Source organism: Taeniopygia guttata, chromosome 30, assembly GCF_048771995.1.
Source record: "Taeniopygia guttata chromosome 30, bTaeGut7.mat, whole genome shotgun sequence".
Classification (NCBI taxonomy): domain Eukaryota; kingdom Metazoa; phylum Chordata; class Aves; order Passeriformes; family Estrildidae; genus Taeniopygia; species Taeniopygia guttata.
In genome coordinates this window covers 5,430,976-5,454,260 of record NC_133055.1, presented here as the reverse complement: position 1 = coordinate 5,454,260, position 23,285 = coordinate 5,430,976, and the positions used below count along the sequence as shown (strand labels likewise).

The window sequence follows — 23,285 nt, the reverse complement described above, 5'->3', positions numbered from 1 at the left end:
CTGGACAGCTTTGAGGAAGGGTTGCTAAGATGGTTCTTGTGTGTGGGTTAGCATTTTCAAAAGCAAGGGATCGGAATAAATGTTCCTGAACATCTGGTGGCACGTCAGGTGCGTCCTGCAAAGCAGCTGACAGCCTATCAATAAATTGTCCAAATGGTTCAGTGGCTCCTTGCTTTATGGTGGCATAGGATGCTGACTTTTTCTTGTCTGGTACCAAAAGCAAAGCTTGATGGGCCAATTGCTGTGACAGTTGATGCATTTCAACGGGAAAGGTAAGTTGTATCTGATTGGTTGCATATGGTCCCTGCCCAGTCAGCATATCTGGCTGGACTCCATAAAAGGGGTCCCCCACATTTGTGTGTTTGTTGGCCTCTTCAATTGCCAACCGCTTCCATTCCCTTTCAAATATGAGAAATTGGGAAGGGGTCAGGAGCAGGGATGCAATGTTAGATGAATCACCAGGACAAAGCACATCTGCTGTGAATATATACTGAATGATGTTCCTGGCTGCTTCTGATCTGATCCCATAAGTGGTGACTGTCTGCTTAGCTGATTGTAGGATTTTCCAGTCATGGGGCTCCCAGATGGCATTCCCATTAGACACTATAACAGGACAAGCCAGGGAGCTGACAGCCTTCCAGTCGCCGTCTAAAAGAGCATCCTTCACAACTGATGCCCATTGCGACTGCAATGGATTTTTTAAAACTGCTGGCAATGCCAATTGCTGGCCAGTGGAAGGTTCCACTGGTTGAGCCTGACGATTTGAGAGGGTGGCAAGGCGGGCTATTTTTTTTTTCTGTAACATATTTGGTCTTTGTATCTTGTTCTGTGATCGCTTGTCCCTGCTGCAATTAACAACAGAAAGGTCTGGCTCTGAGTCGTCAGAATCTGAACTCGGTGGGAGGGGGCAGCATAGAGCTACCGTGGTGGAGTGGGAACTGGCATTTTCAGGGCTCTGCTCTGGTGTTGTTTGGGTGGCTGCTTCTGCCACTCCGCTAGCATTGGGGTGCCCAGCCCCTCCAAACCGCGCCAGGTTGCTGGCTGCCGCCGCCGTCGCCGCCGGGTACCGGCGAGCCGCTCCTCTGCGTTTGCACGCACCGGTGGCAGCCGCCGCCGCTGCCGCTGCGGGGGGGCGAGGGGCCAGCGCCGCCTCGCTCCCTTCTCTGCCCTGGTCTCCGCCCCCGAGTTCCTCCTCCTGACTCAGCCCTGTTTCGTCACCAACTCCGCCTGCCTCCTCAGGTGTCTCCCCGCCTCCTGAGGGACCCGGGAGGGCCACTTCCTGGTTTGCCTCACTCCGCGGGACCGCCGAGCTGTTAACATCTGCTGCTTGCGAGCACAGTTCCGCTCCGGGCGCGGCCATGCGTCCGTTTTATCCCGTGTCGGCCGGCCCTGTGCCGCCTGGCTCTGCGCTTTCCTCCCAACGAGCGACAAAATCTCTGACAGAGGGACTGACTGGAGCTTTCTGCCCTCGCACTGGCCGCATATTACAAACATTAAAAAATTTTTCAACCCGAGATAGCTTTTGAGCTTCTGTCTGTTCTGATGTGGATTGCTCAAATGCCTGAATTGCAGCTTCTGCTGCTTTTTTCTCCGTGGCCATGCTCTGTAAGGTATGTAAAACCTTTTTCCAAACGCCTCCGAGCTCCAATAGTGTTTTCTTGTCTTTTCCGCCCTCTATGACTGCGTCCCAAAGCAGCTGCCCCAACTCTTGCCATTCGGTTTCACTAAAAATCAGCGAAGGCTTTTGCAGCTTGCCTTTGCTTCTTGCCCAAAGGACCAACTGTTCTAAATCGGCTTCTTTAACTTTTTCAGCTCTCTTTGAGAGAATATGAAAGAGAAGCCGCACTGAAGCCTGCAGATCCCCATCCATGGTGAACTTTCACCCTTTCTCTCTCTCCGCGGCTTACCTCCAACTTCCGCGGTTTGCTTCGCTCTCGCTTTTCTTCGGCAAGGCGGCACCCCCGCTCCAGCTTTCTGGCCCCGGCCACGTCCACACCCGCCGTTCGGGTCCCTTGTGAACGCCGAGGTCTTCCCACTGCTCCAACGGACTCTCGCAAACAAACAACAATGCGAAGAGTCTTTTTCTCCCATTGGGAAAATGGCCCAATTCGGAGTTAGGAGTCTTCTGCTCCGTTTCCACTTGATCCCCGTTCACAAAAAGTGAATTTAGGATCCCGGCCCCGTCACCATGAGGTGATTTGGACCTGAATTTTCGTCGCGCGACTCAAACTCGACTGCCCGTTACTCTAAAAGTAATTTGGCAGCCTTTTTGGAGCCTCCTGAGTCCCTGGTCGGGCACCACTAAAAGCCAGGGAATCTCAGAAACATGGAAAGCTGGACAAGACAAACGCAGGTCTGAACCAATGTGGTTAATCAAGCGTTCTCCCTTTATTCAAGATAAGGTGGTAGTTTATATAAGCTTCCACATAGTTTACAAAAACAAAGACACTCTGATTGCCAAACTAATATTGTTTACCTTTTCCTTAAAACGGCCTACACCTTACACTATAAAACCTATACTAATTCACACCCAAACAACCCAGTGGTCCCCATCACACCTTAAGATTATTTCTATCTGCACCAAAAACTCTGAATTTCTAACTGCGTCAGAGGCTTGAAGGCCTCACCAGGCCTAAATCTGAGGCCTAGACTGGAGTAGCTCAAATTTCATAACTCATGTCCTCTTTCTCTCAAAAATGCTGCAACAGATCCCAGTCCATCTTTTATCCCAGACTATATTTGATCCCAGTCCCTATTTTATCCCAGTCCCTCTTTGATCCCAGTCCATATTTGATCCCAGTCCCTAGTGGATCCCAGTCCCTAGTTGATCCCCGTCCCCATTTTATCCCAGACTATATTTGATCCCAGTTTGTATTTGATCCCAGTCCCTAGTTGATCCCAGTCCATACTGCGAGGACGCTGGACTCCAGGACGCTTTGGGTGGATGGAGACGAGAGATCTCTGAAGGCTGCCCTTAGAATATCTGGTTTATTAGAGAGGGTGAAAGGCCCTGCTTGGAGTCACCAGACCTGACCCATAGCAGGCCTGAGGGCGTGGGGGAAGGGAGAGGCAAGGGGTAGAGGGAGATAAGAGAGGATCCCAAGAGGATGTTCCAGGAGAGGGGCAGTTCCAAGAGAACAGAAGTTCCAAGAGAGCGTCTGGCTCCTCAGGGACTCCTTGTCAGGGACTTCAAGGTGAGCTGGAACAAGACTCAGGCCAATGGGGTCACAGACTCCTGATGCTTCAGGGGAGGGTTTCAAGTGTGGGATGAACCATACATTGGGGTGAGATCCAACAGTCCATTTGACCCTCGGACCCACCTGTAGGTAAGGGCATTGTTCAACAAGAAGAGGGGATTGTCTTCATCCTGGCTGTACAATTGTGTTCTACTTTTCGAGTAACTACGGTTTGGTATGTCACAACTTGTTACCATCTCAGTCTCTGTATTTTCTAAACCTTTTGCCAGGCAGTCATATTTATAAGGCTTTCCTATTTGAGCTTCCCCAATACATATGATCCCAGGCCATATGATCCCATTCAATATCTGACCCCAGTCCCAATTTTATCCCAGTCTATATTTGATCCCAGTCCATAGGATCCCAATCCACATCAGATCCCAGTCTCTATTTGAACACAGTCCATAGTTGATCCAGGTCTCCAGTTGATCCAAGTCCATATGATCTCAGTCCCAATTTGATCCCAGTCTGTAGGATCCCAGTCCCTATTTTATCCGAGTCCCTTGTTGATACCAGTCCATAGGATCCCAGTCCATATTTGATCCTTGTCCGTATTTGATCCCAGTTCAGTTCATTCCAGTCTGTAGGGCCCCAGTCCCTAATTTATCCCAGTCCTTAGTTGATCCTAGACCACAGGATCTCAGTGCATATTTGATCCCAATCTCTGGTTGACCCCAGTCTATATGGCCCTGCACACATTCCAGAGGTCTGGAATTTCAGCTCCCAGCCAGGAAAAGACATTCCCTTTGCCCTCGAAGGCAGAGCTCTTGAGAAGGGGCTGAAAGCCAAGTGGAGCAAAATCCTACAGAGACATTTCACTGCTGGCCTCCATAACTTCAGCTCTTGAACTAAGAATTAAAATAATGATTGGGAAATAAAATAATTAAAAAATCAGGGGTGGGTCATTGGGGGCAGAAGGGGAAATTAAATTAGAGGAGGATTCAATTAAATCAGGGAAGGATCTTTGGTGGTCCCTGAGGAAATTAAATTGGGGGAGGGTCTTTGGAGGTCCCTGGCTCAAGGGAGACACGGAGAGAGAAACAGAGCAGGCAAAGAGAGGTGGGAGGGAAAGGAGGACACAAACACAATCAGCTGAGAAGGTGGTGCCCTGAAAAACAGAACTGCCACAGACTGGGAATGAACGGCAAAGAAATCAGTAAGTCTGAAAGTTTTATTTGCTATCAAATACATCCCAGCCACCCAGCCCCACACAATCCTCATCCCACCGCTCCAAGTTGGGATCCCACTTCTCCCGATCTCCTCCCAAACCCATCTCACCCTGGCAGCTGTGGATTCGAGTGAGTTTGGTGTGGGATTGGGTTTTTTTGAGGTGGGAACAAGCAATTTGAAGAGGGATTGAGCCTCTGTGGGTTAAAATTCATTTGTTTTCAGTGGGATGTGAGTGGTTTTAAGGTTAAACATCCATCCCTCTTGGCTTTTGGAGCGCAAAGAGATTGAGAAGAGAAAAACATAAAGGTCAACACTAAAGGAGAAGCAGCCAGGTGTGTTCCCAACATGGATGACAGGGAATGTGGGTCACCAGGGCTGTACCCAATGTGGGTCCTCCAGTGGGGGATGGAGTTTAGCTCTTCTCGCACTCGGGGCACTCGCAGGGCTTCCCTTACCGGTGCCTCCCTTGGTGTCGGGTCAAGTGAGAGTTCCTTGAGAATCTCTTCCCACACTCCCCACACTCATAGGGCCTCTCCCCAGTGTGGATGCGGCGATGCTGGATGAGGGTGGAGTTGAGCCTGAATCCCTTCCCGCAGTCGGGGCAGCAGAAGGGCCTCTCCTCCGTGTGACTCCGATAGTGCTGGAGGAGACAGGAGCTGGTCTGAAACCCCTTCCCACACTTGGAACACTCGTAGGGCCTCTCCCCAGTGTGGATCCTCTGGTGCATGATCAGGTGGGAGCTCTGGCTGAAGCTCTTCCCACACTCCCCACACTCGTAGGGCCTCTCACCAGTGTGGATGCGCTGGTGCCTGAGGAGGTGGTAGTTCTGCCTGAATCCCTTCCCGCAGTCGGGGCAGCAGAAGGGCCTCTCCTCCGTGTGAACCCGATAGTGCTGGAGGAGACAGGAGCTGGTCTGAAACCCCTTCCCACACCTGGAACACTCGTAGGGCCTCTCCCCAGTGTGGATCCTCTGGTGCTTGATCAGGCAAGACCTGTGTCTGAAGCTCTTCCCACACTCCCCACACTCGTAGGGCCTCTCCCCAGTGTGGATGCGGCGATGCTGGATGAGAGTGGCGTTGTCCCTGAATCCCTTCCCACACTCAGAACACTCGTAGGGTCTCTCCCCGGTGTGGGTCCTCTGGTGCATGATCAGGTTGGAGCCCCGGCTGAAGCTCTTCCCACACTCCCCACACTCGTAGGGCCTCTCCCCGGTGTGGATGCGCCGGTGCGTGATGAGGTGGGAGTTCTTCCTGAATCCCTTCCCGCAGTCGGGGCAGCGGAAGCGCCTCTCCTCTGTGTGAACCCGATAGTGCTTGAGGAGATGGGAGCTGGTCTGAAACCCCTTCCCACACTCAGAACACCTGTAGGGCCTCTCCCCTGTGTGGATGCGCCGGTGCGTGATGAGGACCGAGTTGTACTTGAAGCCCTTCCCGCAGTCGGGGCAGCGGAAGGGCCTCTCCTCTGTGTGAACCCGATAGTGCAGGAGGACACGGGAGCTGGTCTGAAACCTCTTCCCACACTCCCCACACTCGTAGGGTTTCTCCCCACTGTGGGTCCTCTGGTGCACGATCAGTTCGGATCTCCTCCTGAAGCTCTTCCCACACTCGGAGCACTTGTGGGGCTTCTCCCCATCATGGAGCTGCTCAGGGACCCCCAGCTCCGAGCTCTGGCTCCATCTCCGGCCGCCTCCCTGGCCCAGGGTGGGTCTTTCCCCCTCAGATCCCCGTGATCTGCGTTTGCAGCTCCTCCTTGTGCGGGATCTCCGGGGCTTTTCCTCCCCGTCGGGTTCCTGTGCTGTGGAGCCGCTCAAAACGGCCTCTTCCACCAGGTTCTGCTGCGGGGATTTGTCCTCCCTGCTCTCCATCCTCAGCTCCTGCTCTGGGGAAGGAAGGACAAGGAGAGGCTCTTCCTCTTCCTCGCAGCCTCCCAGGGGCTGGGAATGGGAAATCCTGGTTTGGGGAAAACAAGGGATGAGCACACAGAGTTTGAAGTTCCCTCTGTCCCAGTCCATCCCTAGAAGTCCCTGCCCTCCTGGGCTCCATAAAAACCTCCCAAACACCGAGATCCAGCCCTGAAAAAGCCTCCCAGGAGTTCCCCGTCCCTGCTCCCTCCCCTTTGCTGTTCGGGGCTCCCCCCTGTCCCAGCTGCTGGGGTCACGCTTGGATTGGGGGTCCCCCTTCTCCTTGCTGCCCGCCCTCCCCAGGCTGCCCGGAGTCCCAGCAATCCTAAAAGCTCCCCCCTCTTGGCTCTCCCCATTCAGGGGTGCCGGGGCTGTTTGGGCTCCCGGGCTCCCTTCTCCCCCTCTTCCCTGCTCTGGGCTGCCGGGGCTCCAAGGAGTCCCCCCAAGGGGCCTTTTCCGCTCCGCTTCGCAGTTCTTCCTTCTCCAAACATCTCCCCAAAAAACCCAACCCAGGCACCCCCCAGGAGACCTGGCCCGAGCTCCCCCTCCCCGCTCACCTGCGGGATGGGGGGCGATGATCCCACAGGTGGAGGCTGCGAATTCAGGCAGGGCTCGACCGCGTGATTTTCTCTGCTCTGCTCCATCCGCTTTGTCCCTCCTCTTCCTCTTCCTGCCGCCCCTCCTCTTCCATCCCTCCTCCTCCTCCTCTTCCTCCTCCCTAAGCCCACCTCCCGCTCCTCCTCCATCCCTGCTCTTCCTTCCCCCTCCTACTGCTCTCTAACCCCACCGCCTTCTGCTCCCTCATCCCTCATCTTCCATCGCTCCTCCTCCTCCTGTGTCCCGTCCCCTCCTGCCTGTCCTCCTTTATCCCTTCCCTTCCATCCCCCCTCCTCCTCCTCCTCCTCCTGCCCCTCGCTATCCCCACCTCCTTCTCCTCTTCCATCCCTCCCCTTCCATACCCCCTCCTCCTCCTCCTCCCCATCCCCACCTCCCGCTCCTCCTTCATCCCTGCCCTTCCCTCCCTCCTCCTCCTCCCCCAGCAGCAGCGACACCCTCGGTTCCTGTTCCCGCAGCCCCGGCAGCCCGCGGCAGGAGCGGGGATGGAGCCGGGACAGGTCGGGATACGCAGCGCGGGGCTCTCGGCTGCTCCCAGCCGCTGTTCCAGGGGGGAACCCGGCCTGGGCCAAAGGAGAGGCAAACTGGGGAAACTGGGGGCTGCACATCCAAACTGGGGCTGCCTGGGGACCCTGCCTGGGCACTGCCGGCCCTTGGGGCTCCTCTCAGGAGATCAGGAGGGGGGAACGCACAGAGGGCTCGGGGATGCCAGGAGTGGCAGCACTGGGAGGGACTGGGCTCTGCTGGAATCATACTGGGAGGGACTGGGACTGTGCTGGCTTTGTCCTGACACCATACTGGGATCATACTGGGAGGGACTGGGACTGGGCTGCTTTTGTGCTGACACCATACTGGGATCATACTGGGAGGGAATGGGATGGAACTGGTTAGTACTGGGATGAACTGGGATGGACTGGGAGGTTACTGGTTTGGGGTTTGGGGTTACTGGGAGGGGATTGGGAGGTACTGGGATGGACTGGGACATTACTGGTTTGCACTGGGATGAACTGGGTGGGACTGGGAGGGACTGGGATGAACTGGGAATGGGGTTTGGGGTTACTTGGATGAACTGGGAGTTACTGGTTTGGGTTTTAGCGTTACTGGGAGGGGATTGGGATGGACTGGGATGAACTGGGAGTTACTGGTTTGGGGTTTGGGGTTACTGGTAGGGGATTGGGATGGACTGGGATGGACTGGGAGTTACTGGGATGGACTGGGGCCATACTGGGATGAACTGGGAAGGACTGGGAAGCCAAACTGAGCAAACTGGGAGAGACTGGGAAGCCAAACTGGGCAAACTGGGAGGGACTGGGATTGCACTGGGAGGGACTGGGAATGGGAACTGAGCAAGCTGGGAGTTACTGGGAGGGAACCGGGAGGTTACTGGGATGAACTGGGAGTTACTGGAACGTTACTGGGATGGACTGGGAGGGGATTTGGGCTCACTGGGATGAACTGGGGCCATACTGGGGCGTTACTGGTTTGAACTGGGAGGAACTGGGAGCTCCGGGGGGGGGGGGGGGGCGGGGCTCGCTCCGGGCCGGTTCCATTCCCACCCGCGGGGGGGGCGGGGCTCGCTCCGGGCCGGTTCCATTCCCACCCGCGGGGGGGGGGCGGGGCTCGCTCCGGGCCGGTTCCATTCCCACCCGCGGGGGGGGCGGGGCTCGCTCCGGGCCGGTTCCATTCCCACCCGCGGGGGGGGGCGGGGCTCGCTCCGGGCCGGTTCCATTCCCACCCGCGGGGGGGTGGGGTGGGGGGGGGGAAAGGAGCCGTTCCCTCACCATTTCCTCAGCTGGGCGCGGCGCGCTGCGGGACCTGCGGGCGGCAGCGGAGCTCGGGGCGGATCCCGGCGCTGATCCCGGTGATCCCGGCGGGATCCGCTCCCCCTTTCCCCGATCCCGGCACCCACCGGAGCGGCGGCGGCGGCGGCGGCGGCTGCGGAGGGCGGCGCGGGGGCTGCCGGGAATGGCGGCGGCTGTGGCGGGCGCGGGGCATGCCGGGATACACCGAGGCAAACGGCGCGGCGCCATGTTGTCGCGCCGCGCGGCTCGCTTTACGGCGGTGTGGCGAGGTGAGGGTGTCGCGAAGAGGCAGGCCCGGTTTGCTTTACGGCGGTGTGGCGGGGAACATCTGGAGAACATCTGAGAACATCTGAGAACATCTGGAAACGGCTGGGAACGGCCCCACAGGAGCTCCAGAGGAGCCCCATCCAGAGGCACCTGGGAGCCCTCAGCAATCCAGCCAGCAAAGCACGGGCAGGAGGACACCAGATGGCGCTTCCTGCCTGGGACAGGGCTTGTGGCAGCAAAGGCCTGTGCCAAGGCACTCGGGCATCTGCAGCCGGAGGCAGGAGAGCTGGCAGCTCCGTGTCCGTGTGCCCCCGTGTCCGTGTGTCCTGTGTCTGTGTGTCCCGTGTCCGTGTGTCCCCGTGTCTGTGTGTCCCCGTGTCCGTGTGTCCCGTGTCCGTGTGTCCCCGTGTATGTGTGTCCCGTGTCCGTGTGTCCCCGTGTCTGTGTGTCCCCGTGTCTGTGTGTCCGCTGCCCGCTGCCCTGGCTTGCTTTGCTTGCTGCTGCTTTTGCCTTTGCTTCCTAGTTAGGTTACCTAAGCAGTCCAATTTTTTCCCTGGACTGTTTTTTTTCCTTTCCTCTTCCTGAATACCATCCAGCCTGCTCCGAACTGGGATCTAGGAAACACTGAGGAGCACTAAGATCCTGCATGTTGTGATCTGCAGCAGCCATCCCCAGTGCTGGAGAGCTGCTCTCTAACCCCACCGCCTTCTGCTGCCTCATCCCTCATCTTCCATCGCTCCTCCTCCTCCTCCTGTGTCCCGTCCCCACCTCCTTCTCCTCTTCCATCCCCCCTCCTCCTCCTCCTCCTGCTCCGCCTTCATCCCTCCTCCTCCTCTTCCCCGGCAGCGCTGGCAGGGACTGGGCTCTACCGGAATCCTACTGGGATCCTACTGGGAGTGACTGGGACTGTACTGGTATCATACTGGGATCATACTGGAACCATACTGGGATCGAATGGGACTGTACTGGCTTTGTACAGACACCATAGTGCCCCACACAATCCCCGCTCCTGAAGGGCGAACCGTGAGGGGAAAGGGGCGAGGAAAGGGCGGGACCGTGAGGGGAAAGGGGCGAGGAAAGGGCGGGACCGTGAGGGGAAAGGGGCGGCTCAGGCGAAGGGCGGAACTGTGAGGGGACGCTCTGTGAGGCGGCGCTCTGCAAACAGAACTGCCAGGGACTGGAGATGAACGGCAAAGAAATCAGTAAATCTGAAAGTTTTATTTGCTATCAAATACATCCCAGCCACCCAGCCCCACACAATCCCCATCTCACCGCTCCAAACTGGGATCCCACTTCTCCCAGTCTCCTCCCAAACCCATCTCACCCTGGCAGCTGTGGAATCAAGAGTGTTTGGTGTGGGATTGAAGTTTTTTTTTTGTGGTGGCAACAAGCAATTTGAGGTGGGATTAAGGCTCTGTGGGTTAAAATTCAGTTGTTTTCAGTGGGATTTGAGTGGTTTTGAGGTGAAAGAGCGATCCCTCTTGGCTTTTGGAGAGCAGAGAGATTGAGAAGAGAAAAACATGCAGGTCAACATAAAAGGAGAAGCAGCCAGGTGTGTTCCCAACCTGGATCACAGGGAATGTGGGTCACCAGGGCTGTGCCCAATGTGGGTCCTCCAGTGGGGGATGGAGTTTAGCTCTTCTCGCACTCGGGGCACTCGCAGGGCTTCCCTTACCGGTGCCTCCCTTGGTGTCGGGTCAAGTGAGAGTTACTTGAGAATCTCTTCCCACACTCCCCACACTCGTAGGGCCTCTCCCCAGTGTGGATGCGCCGGTGCGTGGTGAGGTGGGAGTTCTTCCTGAATCCCTTCCCACAGACAGGGCAGCAGAAGGGCCTCTCCTCTGTGTGAACTCGATAGTGCTTGAGGAGACAGGAGCTGGTCTGAAACCTCTTCCCACACTCAGAACACTCGTAGGGCCTCTCCCCAGTGTGGATCCTCTGGTGCGTGATCAGGCTGGAGCTCCGGTTGAAGCTCTTCCCACACTCCCCACACTCGTAGGGCCTCTCACCAGTGTGGATGCGCCAGTGCTGGATGAGGGTGGAGTTGAGCCTGAATCCCTTCCCACAGACAGGGCAGCAGAAGGGCCTCTCCTCCCTGTGAACTCGATAGTGCTTGAGGAGACAGGAGCTGGTCTGAAACCTCTTCCCACACTTGGAACACTCGTAGGGTCTCTCCCCAGTGTGGGTCCTCTGGTGCTTGATCAGGTCAGACCTCCACCTGAAGCCCTTCCCACACTCCGAGCACTTGTGGGGCTTCTCCCCATCATGGAGCTGCTCAGGGACCCCCAGCTCCGAGCTCTGGCTCCATCTCCGGCCGCCTCCCCGGCCCAGGGTGGGTCTTTCCCCCTCAGATCCCCGCGATCTGCGTTTGCAGCCCCTCCTCGTGCGGGATCTCCGGGGCTTTTCCTCCCCGTCGGGTTCCTGTGCCGTGGAGCCGCTCAAAACGGCCTCTTCCACCAGGTTCTGCCGCGGGGATTTGTCCTCCCTGCTCTCCATCCTCAGCTCCTGCCCTGGGGGAGGAAGGACAAGGAGAGGCTCTTCCTCTTCCTCGCAGCCTCCCAGGGGCTGGGAATGGGAAATCCTGGTTTGGGGAAAACAAGGGATGAGCACACAGAGTTTGAAGCTCCCTCTGTCCCAGTCCATCTCTAGAAGTCCCTGCCCTCCTGGGCTCCATAAAAACCTCCCAAACACCGAGATCCAGCCCTGAAAAAGCCTCCCGGGAGTTCCCCGTCCCTGCTCCCTCCCCTTTGCTGTTCGGGGCTCCCCCCTGTCCCAGCTGCTGGGGTCACGCTTGGATTGGGGGTCCCCCTTCTCCTCGCTGCCCGCCCTCCCCAGGCTGCCGGGAGTCCCAGCAATCCCGAAAGCTCCCCCCTCTTGGCTCTCCCCATTCAGGGGTGCCGGGGCTGTTTGGGCTCCCGGGCTCCCTTCTCCCCTTCTTCCCTGCTCTGGGCTGCCGGGGCTCCAAGGAGTCCCCCCAAGGGGCCTTTTCCGCTCAGCTTCGCAGTTCTTCCTTCTCCAAACATCTCCCCAAAAAACCCAACCCAGGCACCCCCCAGGAGATCTGGCCCGAGCTCCCCCTCCCCGCTCACCTGCGGGATGGGGGGCGATGATCCCACAGGTGGGGGCTGCGAATTCAGGCAGGGCTGACCGCGCGCTTCTCTCTGCTCTGCTCCATCCGCTTTGTCCCTCCTCTTCCTGCCGCCCCTCCTCTTCCATCCCCCCCCTCCTCCTCCCTAAGCCCACCTCCCGCTCCTCCTCCATCCCTACCCTTCCCTCCCTCCCCTTCCTTCCCCCTCCTCCTGCTCTCTAACCCCACCGCCTTCTGCTCCCTCATCCCTCATCTTCCATCGCTCCTCCTCCTCCTCCTGTGTCCCGTCCCCTCCTGCCTGTCCTCCTTTATCCCTTCCCTTCCATCCCCCCTCCTCCTCCTCCTCCTCCTGCCCCTCGCTATCCCCACCTCCTTCTCCTCTTCCATCCCTCCCCTTCCATACCCCCTCCTCCTCCTCCCCATCCCCACCTCCCGCTCCTCCTTCATCCCTGCCCTTCCCTCCCTCCTCCTCCTCCCCCAGGAGCAGCGACACCCTCGGTTCCCGTTCCCGCAGCCCCGGCAGCCCGCGGCAGGAGCGGGGATGGAGCCAGGACAGGTCGGGATGGGCAGCGCGGGGCTCTCGGCTGCTCCCAGCCGCTGTTCCAGGGGGAACCCGGCCCGGGCCAAAGGAGAGGCAAACTGGGGAAACTGGGGGCTGCACATCCAAACTGGGGCTGCCTGGGGACCCTGCCTCGGCACTGCCGGCCCTTGGGGCTCCTCTCAGGAGATCAGGAGGGGGGAACGCACAGAGGGCTCGGGGATGCCAGGAGTGGCAGCACTGGGAAGGACTGGTTTGTACTGGGATTGTACTGGAATCATACTGGGAGCAGCTGGGCCCATGCCAGGGCAGACTGCAGTCACCCCGAGGGAGACTGGGATCGTACTGGGATCATACTGACACAGAGTAGGAGCCTACGGGGGCCAACTGAGACCATGCTGGGGGCAAATGGGATATACTGGGAGTGACTGGGAGCATGATGAGGGTGACTGGGAGCAGCTGTGAGCAACTGAGATCATGCTAGGGGCAACTGGGAGGAACTGGGAGTCACTGGGTGCCTGCTGGGGATGACTGGAAACGACTGGGCTTATACTGGGATCATGCTGGAGGTGACTGGGATCATACTGGCAGTGAGTGCCACGACACTGAGGCTGACTGGGAGCGGTTGTGAGCAAATGGGATCGCGCTGGAAGGAACTGGGAGTGAGTGGGAATATGCTGGAAGGAACTGGGGGACACTGTGAGAGACTGGGAGGGACAGTGAGGGTGAAAGGGGCAACTGGAACCGTGTGGAGCACAACTGGTTCATATTGGTACTGACTGGGAGCACACTGGCGTCATCTCTGGATCACACTGGGAGGGACTGGACTAATACTGGGAGTGTCTGAGAGTGACTGGGAACACACCATGCACAGCATCCCTGTACTGGGGGTGACTGGGAGCAACTTGGAGCACTCTGGGAGCAAATGGCATCATACTGGGATTGACTGGGTTGATGTAGCTGGAGGCAACTGGGACCATACTGTGGTGATTGGAAGTTACTGGGATTATACTGGGACCATACTGGGAGTGCTGGCATGTGACAAGGATCATACTGGAGGTTACTGGGCTCATACTGGTGATGAAAGGGAGCAACTGGGATCCCACTTTGGGCTACTGGGAGCAACTGAGAAAAACTGGGATCATGCTGCAAGCAAACTGGAGGAATTGGGAATGACTGGATGCAGGCTGGAGACAACTGGGACATACTGGGCATGACTGAGATCATACTGGGATAACAAGCACCTTACTGGGATCACTGGGAGTGTCTGGGAATGACCAAAGAGATGCTGAAGGCAACTGGGATTTACTGGGGATGTCTGTAACCTTACTGGGGTGACTGGGAACACACTGGGAACAACGGGGACCATGCTGGGGAGAACTGAGAGCGAGTGGAAGTGAGTGGGTCTACACCGGGGACAACTGGGCATGACTGGGACCATGCTGGGAGCAACTGGGATCATATGGGGAGTGATGGGGTTGATACAAGAGACAACTGGGGGCAACTGGGATCACACTGGGGAGAACAGGAAGCAACTGAAAGCATGCTGGGGGCAACTGGGATCCTACTGGATCTTACTTGGAGCAACTGGGATCAGGCTGGAAGCAATTGAGGACAACTGGAGTGACTGAGAACATGGTGGGAGCAACTGGGATACACTGGGAAAGACTGAAACCACAGTGGGGGTAAATGGGAACAACTGGAACCACAGTGGATGATAATGGGAGCAGCTGTGCCCATGCTGGATTCCTACTGGGATCCTACTGGAACTGGCTGGCATCATACTGGGAATGACTGGAAGTGTGCTGGCTGTGACTGGAACCATGCTGGAGGTGACTGGGAGCAACTGGGCCCACACTGGGAGTGACAGGGAGTCATTCTGGGCAGGGCTGGAATCATACTGGGAGTGACTGGAACCATACTGGGGGGGACTGGGTGCAGCTGGGATCATCCCGGGAGCCACTTGGATTCCAGCAGGTGTGAATGGATCCTGGCTGGGGGTCACTGGGAGCTACTGGGCCCATGTTGGGAGGAAAATCTGGACACATTGGAAGCAACTGGGACCAACTGGAAGGTACTGGAACCGTGCTGAGGGGACTGAGACCACAAATGGGGAAACTGGGTTCATACTGGGAGCGACTGGGACCACACTTTGGGCAACTGCCAGAAACTGGGATCATGCTGGAGGCAACTGGGAGTAACTGGGAAAGACTGGGATCATTCTGAGGTCATCAAAACCTTACTGGGCCAACTGGAATATACTGGGAGTGTCTGTGACCATACTGGGGGGACTGGAACCACACTGGGAACAGCTGGGACCATGCTGGGGACAGCTGAGAGTGAGTGGGACCATGCTGAGTGGGACTGGGACTATTCTAGGGACACCTGGGATCATACTGGGAGGAACTGGGAACAACTGCAACTATTCTGGCAGCAACTGGGATCATACTGGGATCACAGTGGGAGCAGCCGGGTCCATGCTGGGTGAGACTGGGAGGAGCCGGTCCATGGAGGGTGACTGGAATCATACTGGGATTGACTGGGAGTGGCTGTGAACAACTGGAATCATGCTGAAAGTAACTGGGAGGAAGTGGGAGGGACTGGGAGTATGCTGGGAGGGACTGGGATATACTGGGAGAGACTGGGAGTCATAGGGATCATACTGGTGGTTACTGGGGTCATGTTGGCATTGACAGGGAGCAGCTGGGATCACACTGGGGGGCACTGGAATCATACTGGGAGTGACTGGGATCATACTGGGATTACAGTGGGTGCCAAGGGACCCTGACTGGGGGTTACTGGGAGCTGCCAGGCCCATGCTGGGAGCCAAATGCACACACCCTGAGAGCAACTGGGAGCAACTGGGAATGACAGGAGTCATGCAGGTGACAACTGGGATGTACTGGCAGTGACTGGGATAAAACTGGGGGCAGCTGAACCATGCTGAGGTAACTGGGAGTGCCTGGCAAAGACTCTGAGAATGTTCCAGGCAACTGGGATGTACTGGGAGTACCTAAGAACATGCAGGTGGTGACTGGGACCACACTGGGAGCCACTGGGAATGTGCTGGGGGCAACTGGGACCATGCTGGGGGCAAGTGTGAGTGACTGGGGCCCTGCTGGGGGAGACTGGGATCATACTGGACTCATATTGGGATCATACTGGGAGTGACTGGGACTATACTAGGAGCAACTGGGAGAAGTGGGAACACACCCGAGAAAAGAGGGAGCAACTGGGACTTGCTGAGGGCAAATAGCGTCATAATGGGGAATGACTGAGAGTGACTGGGCTCATACTGGGAGAAACAGGGATCCTGCAGGGAGTGAGGGGAAGTGACCAGGGTGATACTGGGACTGACTGGGCTCATCCTGGGAGTGCCCAGGAAACTGGAAGCACACAGGGGTAGGAACTGGGCACCTGCTGGGAGCAGCCCCTGGCGGCCCCAGTACCCCCGAACCCCTTTCCCGGCCATGCCGCCCCTCCAGCCCCAGCACCCCCATTGCCGGGTGCCGGCACTGCCAGGGGTCCCCCCTCTCGGGGTCCCCGCTGGGGCTCCTGGGGCTCTCCTCTCTCTGCGCTCCCGCCCAGGGAAGCCGCGGCTCTCCCGGGGCTCCCCAAATCCGGGGTCCCCCCGCCGCTCCCGCCGCTCCCGCGCGGTCCCCACGCGGCCCCGGCAGAGCTCGGAGGGCCCGGCCGGGAAGCCCAACCCGCACCGCGGGGGGACCCGCATCCCCCCGGCCCCGCCGGGGCTCTGCCGCCACCCGCACCGGGACCCCCCAAAAACACCTCCCGGGGACCCCCGATGTCCCCCCGAGGGCAGCTGCGGCTCGGCCTTGGAGCCCTGCCAGCTCCAAACATCCCCCCAAAAACCCCAAACCCAGGGAGCCCCGGGATATTTGGGGCCAGCTCCCCCTGCCCGGGCACCTGCGGGATGGGGGCGATGCTCCCGGGGTGCTGCGAGTTCAGGCAGAGCCGGAGCCCCGCGGTTCATCCTCCCCGCTCCTCCTGCTGCTCCCGCTGCCGCTCCGCCTCTTCCTCCCTCCTCCTCCTCCTCCCCGCAGCCGCGGGAGGGGCGGGGATGGAGCCGGGACAGGTCGGAACGCAGAGAGGGGTGGGGGGATGCCAGGAGTGACTGGGCTGTACTGGGATCATACTGGGAGCAGCTCCTGGGTGACTGATCATACTGGGATCATACTGGGATCATACTGGGAGTGAGGAGGAGCAGCGCGGTGGCTCCAGCGCTGGGGCTGGGGGCGCTCCTGGCGGGCGAGGGGGAAGTGGGACCCCGGCACCGGGACCCTGAATCGCCATTGCCGGCACCGGGACCCCCTCCTGCTCCCCTTATCCTGCACAGGGACCCCCCTGAATCCCCCATTTCCGGACATCAGGGCCCTCTGCTCCCCTTTTCCCTGCTCCCAGCCTCTAGATTTCCCGTGTGCCTGATCCTGGAATGCCTTGGAACACCTTGGACCCCCATTCCTGCCTTTCCCAGCCCCCAGCCCCACCTTTGTGCAAAACCAGAGACCCTCTGAACTCCCCAAACACCCCGGGTGTCCCCACCCTGGTATCCCTTTTTGGGAAACCCTGGACTCCCCTTTCCTGGGCTCAAGGACCCCTGGAACTCCCTTCTACCTCTCCATCCCTGCCCCCCCATTTCCGTGACCCTGAGACCCCCCTGCGCCCCCATTCCTGAGAACCAAGACACCCTTTTACCCCTTTGCCCGGCACTGAGACGCCCCTGCACCCCCTTATCCGGCACCAACACAACATGTTTCCATCCCACACCTCTCCCAACCCCCAGTCCCACCCTTTTCCCTGACCTGGGACCCCTGGGCCCCCATTCCTGCCTTTCCCAGCCCCTAGCCCCTCCTTTCCTCACGTTCAGGAGCCCTGGCACCCCCTTTCCTGGGCACAGGATTCCCTGGACACCCCATCCCAGCTCTCCCAGTCCCTGCACCCCCCTTCCTTGGCTCTCAGCCCCTGAACCTCCTTCCCAGCTCTGCCATCTCTTCATGTCCCCCCTTTCCTTGGCCTGTGGACCCCCTGGAACCCCAAACTCTCACATTCAGCCCCCTCAGCTCCCCAAAATCTCTGTGTCCCCCCAGTTCTCCACTCCCTGCAGTTCCTGGAAGTGGTGCTGTCAGACCCTGGCCCGGGGGTCCCCCAGTCCTTGTTTGGGGGGGACGTGGACGGGACCCTCTGCGAGCGCTGCGGCAGCGAGCGGGGCCGGATGGAGGCACAGACACCGGGGATGGGGGCGGGAGCTGAGCTGGGATATTGGGACAGCCAGAGCTGGGATATTGGGACAGCCAGAGACGGGATATTGGGATAGCCAGAGCTGGGATATTGGGATAACCAGAGCTGGGATATTGATATAGCCAGAGCTGGGATATTGGGATAGCCAGAGCTGGGATATTGGGATAACCAGAGCTGGGACTTTGGGATAACCAGAGCTGGGATATTGGGACAGCCAGAGCTGGGATACTGGGATAGCCAGAGCTGGGATATTGGGACAGCCAGAGCTGGGATATTGGGATATCCAGACCCAGCTCAAGGACAGGAACCGGCCCGTGGCTGACAGTGACCTGGAGACGGGGCCGGTACAACCAGAGCAGGGGGAGTGGGGGGAGCCGGGGCTGGGCTGGGATCTGTGGGAATGGAGGACTCTGAGGGGCTGGGATGGGATCTCTGGGGATGGGGGGGATCTGTGGGGCTGGGATGGGAATCCAGGGAGCTCCAAGGGGCACCCTGGGGCTGGGACACGACTCCATGGGTCCGTTCTCTCCTCGTTCCCAAGTCTCCACACAGTGCAGGGGGTTTCCAGCTGTGACCTCCTGTCCAACAGAGCGTCCATGGATCCCACCAGTATGGCTACGAGGGCTGGGATTTCATCTCCTTCCAGCTGGGATCCAGGAGCTTTGCAGTGTCCAGCGGTGCTCTCTGGATATCCTGGAGGTGCTGGGAATCCAGAGGGATCATGGTGGAGCAGATGAAGCATTACCTGGGACACACCTGTGTGGAAAGGCCCCCAAAATACATCAGATATGGTCGGGAGGCTCTGGAGCACAAAGGTGGGTGTGGGAAGGGAAGGGCAATTCCTATGGGAATGGGGGACTCAGGAATGGGGAACTTGGGAATGCAGGAATTGCCATGGAATTTCCATGGCCAGATCTCACTCTCATCCCAGTCAGGTGAGAATTCCATGGATGGAACTACTCCCTAACCCACTGCCATGGGAATTCCATGGGGAAATGATTGGAATTGATGACCAATCCAATGAGAGCAGTGCAATGAGAAGTATTCCCTGCGGGGATTCCATGGGACATTGATCCCAATCCTTTGCCCAGGCCGGCTCTGCTGTGCCCGTGGCTGCACCAGGGGAGTGCCCTGTCCCTGCCCTGAGCCCAGCACGAGCCTTTCCTCGGGTGTTCCGTGCCCTGCCCAGGGCAGGAGGGCACTGCCAGAGCGGCTTTGGTGGCCCCGGGCACCCGGCTGGGCTGCAGCCACTGCAGGGGCTCCTGGGGAATGTTCCAGAGCAGAGCTGAAAGCAAACAACAGTTTCTGGAGGGGATTCTGCCCCTGGGCCTGTGCTGGGAGCCCAAGGGAAACAGCCCAAAGTGCTGGGGCTCAGTGTCCCTCAGCCAGGCCGTGTCCCTTGGCTGTGCCCTGTCCCTGTCCCCTGTCCCTCAGCTGTCCCCTGTCCCTCGGCTCTGTGATGCCAGGGGTGGCAGCAGGACCCAGGCAGCCCTGGGGGAGAACAACCCTGAGCCCCAGCTGGGCCAGTTCCCCCAGCTCCCCCCAGGCCACTCCCAGCATGGGCCCTGTGGCTCCCAGTCACCCCCAGTATGGTCCCTGTCACTTCCAGTTACACTCAGTGTGATCCCAGTATCATCCCGGTCACTCCCAGTGTGATCCCAGCATGATCCCAGCATGTTCCCAGGTGTTCCCATTCACCCCTATAATAGTTCCAGGCACTCCTAGTATGGTTCCAGTCCTTCCCAGTATGATCCCAGTATGAACCCAGTCACTCTCATTACATTACCATTTGCCCCCAGTAAGGTCCCAGTCACTCCAAGTCACCCAGTATGATTCCAGTCACTCCCAGTATGATTCCAGTCACTCCCAGATAGTCCCAGTATTATTGCAGTAACTTCCTTTATGGTTCCTCTGTGATCCCAGTCACTCCAGGTTAATGCAGCCTGGGGTCCCAGGGGTCCATCTGACCCCCGGGCTGCCGCTGCCGTGGGTGTCCGGATAGCGCTGCGCTGTCAGGCTCAGCCTGTCTGGGTCCCTCGGCTCAGCTCCCAGCCACAGGCAACTTAGTGAGCACCTCTGGGGTGATTTCAGCTCTGTGAGTTCAGTTCTCAGTGATTTCGCTCTGTGCTCACAAGCGCCTCTGGCAGACACACAGGGATAGAGAGAGGAAAAGGCTGTATGCGGTTCCACAGCGATGTCCTTTATTGCCAGCTCCTCTGAAGGGATGCAGTGACAGTTCTTCTGCCAAACTGGGCAGAAATGGGTGTTTATATAGGGTACTGGGGTGTTGGAAATTGTCCAGTTCCCAGGTTTGAGGAGAATACACCAATAGCCTTACAGAGAGGTAAGAAGGGTCTGAATGCAGAAGAGGGGCTTCTTTGGTCCAGTCACTGTGACTTAGGCATTTCTTATCTTAGGTGAGTGACCGCCAGGGAGGCCTTGCAGGGCCTCTGACTGCTCCAGTGACACTGCAGAACCTCATGGAACCGTGGGTCAGTTGTGACAATGTGGGTCCAAGGACACCATGGTGGCACTACAGAACCACAGGGAACCAAGGGTCCATGGTGACCTTGTGCAGCCGCAGTGTCACAGAGGAGCCGCTGTGACACAGCGAGGGCACACGGAGCCCAGGGGCCATTGTGACACATCAGGGCTCTGTGGAACCACGAAGCCATTGTGACACTGCAAGGCCTCATGGAAGCACGGGGCCATTGTGGCACTGCAGAAACAAGGGGAACATTGTGACACTCCAGGGCCTGATGGAACCAAGGAGACCATTGTGACACTGTGGGGTCCATGGAACCAAGGGAACATGGAACAGGTCTGGCTGGCTGGGCCTCCTGGGGACCACCTGACCACCTTGGCATGTTGAGGGCTGCTTCTCTTCTGCCCTGAAGCCCTGGGGCTCTGGGCTTTTCTTCCTATGGGAGAGAACTGTCCTCCTCCAGGGTTCCATGGCCAAAATTGGGATTCCTCCTCCAAAACTCCTTCAGCTCTTCAGTGCAGGAATTCAGTGCCCCAGGGCTCATTAACATTCAGAACACCTTAACAAGCCAAGCCCTGGGAATCATTTAAGTTTTAAAATCTCTTGTGGTTGATTACACTATATTTAAAAGGACAGTGAAAAAATATTTCTTCAGGTCCTGTTTAGTTTTTTTTTACTCCTAATAAATTGATGTGTGAAATCTCCAATTGACACTGAATCCAAGTGCCTCCTCATGCAGTTGGAATAGATATGAAAATCAAGACCCTTTATGGCTCACAATCCATCAGACTCTGTCCCTGCCCCCACCCCACCATTTCCGCCATCCAAGCCCTGGCACTCAGAGCAGCTGAGGAATGGAGTCACATCCAGGGGCATCCCCAGAACTGGAGACTTTGGCCCGGCCATTTACATCTCTTTATTGCTGATCTGGACAAGGGGACAGAGGGCAGCCTCGGTCAGTTCCCAGGTGACACCAAGCTGGTGGGAGTGTGGCTGTGCTGGAGGGCAGGAAGCTCTGCAGAGGGCAGCAACAAATCTTCTGCACTGGAATTAGGAAGGGCAGACTTTGGTCTTTTTAGGATTCTGATTTGGGGAGTACTGAATCAGGTACTGATATTTTAAACAAAAGCTGCCCTTAAAAAGGAAGGGGTTTAGGAAGGATGAACATATTTCAAGAAAGCTGTCTTAATGGGGAAGGAGCTGCCTATCCCAGTGTGGCAAAAGATGAGCTAGTGATGAAAATTACTGTCCTGGCTGCCCATACAGCTTTCCTGGGAACTCAGAGGAAAAAAGGAGTGGCAACACAGGAAGTGTTTTACAATGCCCTTAGGCTATGCAGAAAGACAATTAGAGAGGTGAAAGCTCAAATAAACTTAACCTGTTGATTTCTGTAAAAAAAAAAAAAAGTTTTACATAAAATTTTGTAGCAAAGGCAGGGAGAAGGAGAATCTCTATTCTTTATTGGATGCAGTGGAGAATACAACTAAAGATAAAGGGGTCACAAGCTCAGCTCCTACACAGGGAACTAAAGATAAAGTAACTAAAGAGAAGGAAAAGGCTAAACGATTTTACACCTTGTTTGTCTCAATTTTCAACAAGTACACAGGTTGTCCTTAGGACAAGTGTTCTCCTGAGCTGGTAGATGGGGACAGGGAGCAGAACAGCCCCCTGTTATCCAGGAGGAAGCAGTTGGTGAGGAGCTGAAGCACTCAGATTCTCACAGGTGCATGGGATGGAATCTAGCCTAGGGGGATGAGGGAGCTGGTGGATGAGCTCCCCAAGCTGCTCCCCATCATTTACCATCAGTCCTGGCTCACCAGGGAGGTCCCAGAGCACTGGAGGTGCCAGTGTGAGCCCATCCCCAAGAAGGGCTGGAAGGAGGATTAGGGAACTCCAGGCCTGTCAGCCTGACCTCGGTGCCCGGCAAGGTTATGGAACAGATCACCTTGAGTGCCACCACAGGGCACCCACAGGATGGCCGAGGGGTCAGAGCAAGCCAGCGTGGATTTAAGAGGGGCAGGTCCTGCCTGAGCACCCTGATCTCCTTTTATAACCAGGTGACCCACCTGTGGATGTGGGAAAGGCTGTGGATGTGTCCATCTGGAATTCAGCAAAGCCTTGGACACTGTCTCTGACAGCATTCCCTGGAAAAGCTGCAGCTCACGGCTTGGGCAGGTTCCCTCCTGGCTGGGAGATGGAAGAGCTGGCTGGAGGCTGGGCCCAGAGAGGGGTGGGGATGGTGCTGCACCCAGCTGGTGTCCAGTCCCTGGTGCTGTCCCCAGGGATCTGTGTTGGGCCCAGCCCCGTTTAACATCTTCACCGATGATCTGGGGGAGGGGATCGAGCCCACCATCCCCAAATTTGCAGGTGACACCAAGCTGGGTGTGAGTGTGGATCTGCTGGAGGGCAGGACAAGAAGACACAGCCTTCAGCTGCACCAGGGGAGGTTTAGGCTGGACAAGAGGAAGAAGTTCTTCACAGAAAGGGTGAGTGGGCATTGGAAGGGTCAGGCCAGGGGGGAGGTGGAAGAGTCACTGTCCCTCTCCAGTGACACTCAGTGGCATGGTCTGGGTCACAAGGCGGTATTAGGGCATTGGTTGGACTTGGTGATCCCAAAGGTCTTTTCCAGCCTATTTGATTCTGTCATTCTGTGATGATTGGGACACTCTGGGGCCATTGTGACCCTGCAGGGCCTGGTGGAACTAAGAGGACCATGGTGACACTGTGCAGCCCCATAGAACCAGGGCTCCATTGGGTGCTCTGGGGCCCAATGGAACCAGGGAGTCCCCGTGACACTGGGTCCTGGTGGAACCACAGAGGCCATGGTGACACTGCGGGGCCTCGTGTAACCGAGGGGTTTCACCACTGTGACACTGCGAAACCAAGGAGAGCACTGGGAGAGTCCAGGGCCAGGGGAACCAAGGGGCC

General features: G+C 57.6%; 3 protein-coding genes across 3 annotated transcripts in view; 1 reads left to right on the top strand and 2 right to left on the bottom strand.

Moving 5' to 3' along the window:
• Window positions 1–8,996, bottom strand: part of LOC121469068 (uncharacterized) — a 662,903-nt gene extending 653,907 nt beyond the window's left edge. The window contains exons 1-2 of the mRNA XM_072919760.1: window positions 8,703–8,996; window positions 4,926–6,284 (exon numbers count right to left, since the gene is read on the bottom strand). Coding sequence (XP_072775861.1) covers window positions 4,926–6,270 — 1,345 coding nt within the window. The 5' untranslated portion in view covers window positions 6,271–6,284; window positions 8,703–8,996. The remainder of the gene's footprint in view (window positions 1–4,925; window positions 6,285–8,702) is intronic.
• The window catches only part of LOC100226816 (uncharacterized), a 1,189,242-nt gene that overhangs the window by 720,674 nt on the left and 445,283 nt on the right, over window positions 1–23,285 (top strand). The gene's annotated exons all lie outside the window — the stretch shown is intronic.
• LOC140680890 (uncharacterized) lies at window positions 10,193–11,576 on the bottom strand. Its single transcript, XM_072919789.1, has one exon. The coding sequence runs from the start codon at window positions 11,484–11,486 to the stop codon at window positions 10,662–10,664; it is 825 nt and encodes a 274-aa protein (XP_072775890.1). The 5' UTR covers window positions 11,487–11,576; the 3' UTR covers window positions 10,193–10,661.

Bases quoted from the DNA above. Each gene is read 5' to 3' on its own strand.
- LOC140680890 (XM_072919789.1), bottom strand. From the start codon at position 11,486: ATGGAGAGCAGGGAGGACAAATCCCCGCGGCAGAACCTGGTGGAAGAG.